Source organism: Dipteris shenzhenensis, chromosome 29 (genome assembly GCF_047967505.1).
Source record: "Dipteris shenzhenensis isolate YYH24624 ecotype China chromosome 29, Dip_SZ_1.0, whole genome shotgun sequence".
Classification (NCBI taxonomy): Eukaryota; Viridiplantae; Streptophyta; class Polypodiopsida; order Gleicheniales; family Dipteridaceae; genus Dipteris; species Dipteris shenzhenensis.
The window spans coordinates 24,029,468-24,035,467 of NC_141624.1; the positions used below are offsets into that span (position 1 = coordinate 24,029,468).

General features: G+C 42.2%; 1 protein-coding gene across 1 annotated transcript in view; it reads left to right on the plus strand.

Annotated features, from left to right (window-relative positions):
- The window catches only part of LOC147882612 (putative potassium transporter 2), a 45,814-nt gene extending 40,084 nt beyond the window's left edge, over positions 1 to 5,730 (plus strand). The window contains exons 5-9 of the mRNA XM_087400949.1: positions 3,207 to 3,467; positions 3,574 to 3,626; positions 3,749 to 3,863; positions 4,064 to 4,318; positions 4,492 to 5,730. Of these exons, the coding sequence (XP_087257075.1) occupies positions 3,207 to 3,467; positions 3,574 to 3,626; positions 3,749 to 3,863; positions 4,064 to 4,318; positions 4,492 to 5,579 (1,772 nt within the window). The 3' untranslated portion in view covers positions 5,580 to 5,730. The remainder of the gene's footprint in view (positions 1 to 3,206; positions 3,468 to 3,573; positions 3,627 to 3,748; positions 3,864 to 4,063; positions 4,319 to 4,491) is intronic.
- Positions 5,731 to 6,000: the final 270 nt, after the last annotated feature.

Genomic DNA, 6,000 nt, shown 5'->3' on the forward strand with positions numbered 1-6,000 from the left:
TCTCAAAAGATTGCTTCAAGATCAATCCTTGCAAATATTGTGGCAAAAACAATCACCATGAAAAGTTTTGTAAGGCCAAGAAGGAAGCAACTACAAAACCAGAAACTGCCAATTTACTTTCGGCTGATGTGGCTCCACAAGATGAGGCCTCCTATGATGATTATGCTTTTTGAACTAGCTCCACATATGCTCCATATCTCTCTTTTACGTTGAGTCAAGGTACTCTGCCTGGATAGTCCTCCAAAATGAATGGAATAAACTATTGTGTTCTTTGTAAACACCTCTGGTCACCATATGATGTAGGCCATGTGTATGTGTTTAGCTCCCTAGTACCTCCTGCAGACATTGTGTGCATGTACATGCAAGGGAGATAACCATTGGGGGGTCTTATGTATCCCTTTGTTTGCCTCACACCCTTGGGAACCCTTGCTAGCATGAGATCCTAGCCATAGATTTATCCTTGACCACCATGAGATGGCTTGAGACACCATGTGACTAGATGTATCCTTGACATAGCCTGAGGCATTCCCTTGAGGGGGGGTTTGTTGGGATATCTCAAGGTGCATGCCCTAGGCACACCTTGGGTTCTATGTGTGTGTGTGCTAGAGGCACAGTTAGGTGCCCATAAGCATTGTTAGGTGGTGGTAGATGCCACATAGACTGATTGAGAGATTCTAGGAGCTGATTGAGGAGATGATTGTGGAGCTTGGTGGCTCATGTAGAGGTGCCTACATATGGACCTCACCCTTCTTCATTCTATATGCATTCTCTTGTTTCGTGTTCAGCTTCATGCTTTCCTTTCACTTCTCCATCAAGCCTTTCATGACTGCTTCCCCCATTCACCCTTTCATATATGTTCTCCTTCCCCTCCTTGCACCCTATCCCTATGGTCCTCTGCCTACATTGATATAGAGGATACAATCTTGGCACCACTTTCCACACTCCCACTGCACGCCTCCACTCCTTGTCCCCCCTTGTGCTCCCTTGCTTGCATTTCCATGCTTCAGATCAGCTCCGTTTTTTTTTTTCCATGAAAGATCAGCTCCATTTGATCCTTCCAGCCTTTATTTCTTTTGGGCTTTTGTACAGTCTGTTGTGTGGGTTAGAGTTTGAAGTTGTGACGCTAGAACAACAAGAGCACTGGAATGCTCAACACCAAGTTCCTATCAGGCAGCTCCAATGTTAAGGTCACTGTTGTGCTAGTCAACACCCTTTCTTCCCTTTGTGATCGATCACACATGCCAAGAACTAAAACACATTCCTTAACCTCATCCAGAGCTTAGGCACAGATGCATTGTTGCAGAACCCTATTGGTTGATCTGTTTAGCTGCCTGTTAACAAGGGCTTTCCTACCTTCCATGTTGCTGGCAGTTGCTCTCAAGCCCTTGAGCTGTTTCTGTCACAATCTGGGAGGGCTTACTTAACCCTCCCTATTTTGCAAACTGCTAACTTTGAGGGGGCTTTTATTGTGCCAATGTAGAGTGATAGGATTCTGCTATCGATTGTGAGCAACAGGGGCATCAATGCAGCACCTCATTTTTTTTGTTTGCTATCATTCTGCTCTCTTGCCTTAGCTTGACATGGGGGAGAACCTTTGACAACACCTGTTATGTTAATTGAGTAGGGCCTCCCCCCTTTCCCTCTTAAGGAACATGGGATGATGTATAGGCTTAAAGAGGATATGCACACCACAGGGTGGGGCAAGGAGGGCATATGTGCGTGTATAAAGGTCAATACAAGGGACATTTTCCTAGCTATGTCACCGAAGCTCCAACACACCCGATATTGAGTCTGGTGAAGTGTTCAACCTTTGGGTCAAAGTGCTCTCAGATGGTGGTAAAATCAGGTTGCTTCAAGAGTTGCAGTCCCTAAGGAGGGAGACTTGAAACTACATGGAATCAAGAGGCTACATGAAGGCTTTTGCAGTACCTCAAGCACACAGTGGGGTAAGATTATGTCACGAGTCCTTAAGGATCGAGAAGCATGAAAAGAATGCAATGAGTGCATAGTGATGCTAGATAATGAGCAGAGACAGATGTACTTGCATCATAATGCATAGGGGATCCATATGAGTTAAACGATGAAAAGGCTCAGTAGCAAATATTATTTCCTAAAAGTGTGTCGATGTCCAAGCTGCTTTACCCTACCATCATCCCATGCATAGCCATCATAGTGCCATGTCCTGACATAGGAACCCTAAGTGTATACAACTGGTTGTGAACAGCATTGGTTATTATGCAGATATTGTAACAAGATCTATATCCCAACTGGCTGATTTGCATCATTTTGTGGCCTGCAATCTTATGCCATTAAGTGGGCTACCTTTTGATTAGCCTTCTCCTTTAGTGCTAGCCTTCATCATGGCTGAGTCTGCCCTTCACCTCCGGAGTGCCGACAGAAACTCAGTACGAAGACTTTGTATAAATGGATGCTCAAGTATGTGTGGGTGTGTGGTTTTGTATGTGTGAGAGCATATTTTTATACTATGGTCTACACCCACTGTTGGGCGCTGATGACGTCAGTGGGGATGTCATACTAGCTAGTCCTTGCTATGCATGATGGAGTTTATGGTTTTCAACCTTGTGAGTGACTATCATGAGATTGAAACTGCACTATGTTGAGTTTGGGAATGTTCCTGGATTCATCTAGGTTTATGCCATTAAGTGGGCTGGATATACTCAAATCATAAAGCATCAGCAGTACTGCAATGACTTACACAAACAAAATCAGAGTGAAATCAGAGAATTGTATTTTGATGAGTCATGGAATGCAGGATGTATGAGGTGAGTAGTGTTCACAAAGTGCGTGGCTCATTTTGGTAGTAGGAGCCAAGCTAATAGCAGGATCTAAACTCAACATAATGGGGCCAAAATCTCCTAGAAGCCCCTTTAACATGCAATGCTTGTCTGATTTGAAGGGGGGCCATGCTACTAATGACTTTTCATTATTGACTCATGGGACCTTAGGACACTTTTTAAAGTTGAAGGTCTAAGTCCTAGACTTTGTTACACGATTGAATAGTCAAAACCGATTTAGAAGGTTTAGACTGTCCGAATGATGAACTTAAGGGCTTTATATTGAGGTCTTGCTGTCATTCATAGCTTTTTCAATGACACTTTTAGACTTCACATGCATATCACTTTTATTTTTCTCTTTCTCACCTAAGATTTTACTGGAGGACTTATGTATGTATTGTTGTCTGGCAGATGTGGTGGTTTTGCTTGCTTGCCTTATTCTAGTTGGTCTATTTGCATTACAACATTATGGCACACATCGGGTTGCGTTCATATTTGCACCCATTGTCATCATATGGCTTTTCTGCATCAGTGCTGTTGGCATCTACAATATTTGTCACTGGAACCCCAATGTTTACAAAGGACTTTCACCATATTATGTGTACAAGTTCTTTAGAGAGACTGGAACAGATGGATGGATGTCCCTGGGAGGAGTTGTTCTTTGCATCACAGGTATGTTAGGGTCTATGCTACGCATCCGAGGATGCTAGTCCTTGTGCAGCACATTCTGTGGGGCTCAACATTGAAATATTTACTGACTTCCTGACTATTCATGCAGGAGCGGAGGCAATGTTCGCAGATTTGGGACACTTCTCACAGCTTTCAATACAGGTCTGATCTTTTGGACATTTTACAAAGTGTGTGCATCGGTTATGATTTGTAGCAATGTACATGGTTTTTTTTTGTTTTGCAGAAATCTCGAATGCGGTTCTAAATCCTGTGTTTTTGTGCAGATTGCTTTCATATGTGCTGTCTATCCTTGTTTAATTATAGCCTACATGGGAGAGGCAGCCTTTCTTTCTAGGAATCGTGAACAAATTGGATGGAGCTTTTACAAATCAATTCCAAGTAAATTGTTTCTGGCCTAAGCTCTGGATGTCGTGAATGTTGATTGGATTGTAAAATGTCATCAGCACCTTGTGTGCTCCAGTTAGAATATCACAGTGCACTGAATTTTTGTGAGCATTTTTGCAAAGGTTGACCCATTTGCAACAAGATTGGTCTAATGAAGCTCTTATGATGCACTTGGAAAACGTTGATGATTGCAGAGCCTGTATTCTGGCCAGTATTTGTTGTGGCCACACTTGCAGCTATTGTTGGTAGCCAGGCGATTATCTCAGCAACATTTTCTATCGTCAAGCAGTGCTCATCTTTAGGCTGTTTTCCTCGTGTGAAGATTGTTCATACATCCAAAAATATATTCGGTCAAATCTATGTGCCAGAGATAAACTGGATTCTGATGATCCTTTGTTTGGCTATCACAATCGGTTTCAGGGACACAACCCTCATTGGAAATGCTTATGGTCTGTCTCAATCTATTCACGCTGCTTCACCCTCCATTATGCTAAATTTCAGTGTCCCCTTTATAGAATCTAATCTGGGTCAAAAAATGTGTTCGCTATGGATCAAATACAAAAAATTGTTTGGTGTTGGGGAAAATAATCACATACTGACTGATCAGTTTTTTTCTTGGCAGGTCTTGCAGTTGTTACAGTCATGTTGGTGACCACATGTCTTATGTCACTAATTATTGTGACTGTTTGGCAAAAGAATATTTTAGTTGCTCTTGGGTTTCTCTTTTTCTTTGGATCTATAGAAACAATATATTTCTCCTCCTGTTTGATTAAAGTACCTCAAGGTGGATGGGTCCCTCTTGTTCTTGCTATGGTATTTATGGCAGTTATGTATATATGGCACTATGGACTCAGGAAGAAGTATGAATTTGATTTGCAGAACAAGGTCTCTATGAAATGGCTACTTACTCTTGGACCAAGTCTTGGAATCGTTCGTGTACCTGGCATAGGTCTCATCTATACTGAACTAGTTTCTGGGGTTCCAGCCATTTTCTCACATTTTGTGACTAATCTCCCAGCTTTCCACAAGATAGTTGTTTTTGTATGCATCAAATCAGTCCCTGTTCCACATATTCCACCAAATGAGAGGTTTTTGGTGGGGCGCATCGGACCCAAAGAATATCGGATGTTCAGGTGTATAGTGAGATATGGATACAAGGATGTTCACAAAGATGACAATGACTTTGAAAACCAGCTTGTACTGAACATTGGAGAGTTCATTCAATCTGATGCAACAGATCCAGCAGCATCTCCCACAAGTGAGATGTTTTTGGATGAAAAATTGACTCTGGTGAGACCATCAAGTCAGCCTGTAATGAAACAGCTGCCAATTGACGAAAGAGCTGAAGACCTTTCACTTTCCTTATCGTGTGATGACTCCCTCAGTTGTCAAAGCTTCCAACATCTTGACCAGATCGATTCATCTAATTTTTTAAGGAGAAAAGAAGTGAGGTTTGAGCTTCCAAAGAGTTTACATGTGGATCAGGCAGTCAAAGATGAGCTGCAGGAACTCATTGATGCAAAGGAAGCTGGTGTTGCTTACATACTTGGGCATTCGTATGTGAAAGCAAGTAGTAGTTCATCTTTGTTAAAAAAGTTTGCAATTGATGTTGGATACAATTTTCTCAGGAAAAATTGTCGGGGTCCTGCAGTAGCTCTAAGTATTCCCCACACTTGTCTCATTGAAGTTGGTATGATCTACTATGTGTAGATTGGAGAGGTGGAAATGCCCCTGTATTTTTTGCTCATACAGGTAGCTCTTGAATAGTAAATACACAATATAAGCCCCTTTAACCTCTTTCTGTTGAGACTTCAATTTTAATTTATGGAAGGTGGGCACGCACATGCACACACACGCACATGCACATGCGTGCACATACACACATGCACACGCACATGCGTGCGCGCGTGCGCACAACACACACACACACACACCCCTTCTTGACAATCCAGGTTGAGAAATGATATACTTTCTAGACAATTCTGATGAAAAGGATTTTTTTACATGGCACTTAATGTGCCTAATAGCTCAGGACCTATATTGAAAATTGAGCAAAAATGGGGTAAAAGCAACCCCTTGCTTATAGAAGGAACAAAGGAATTTTGCATGCACACGTGGGTGGTGATGTGTA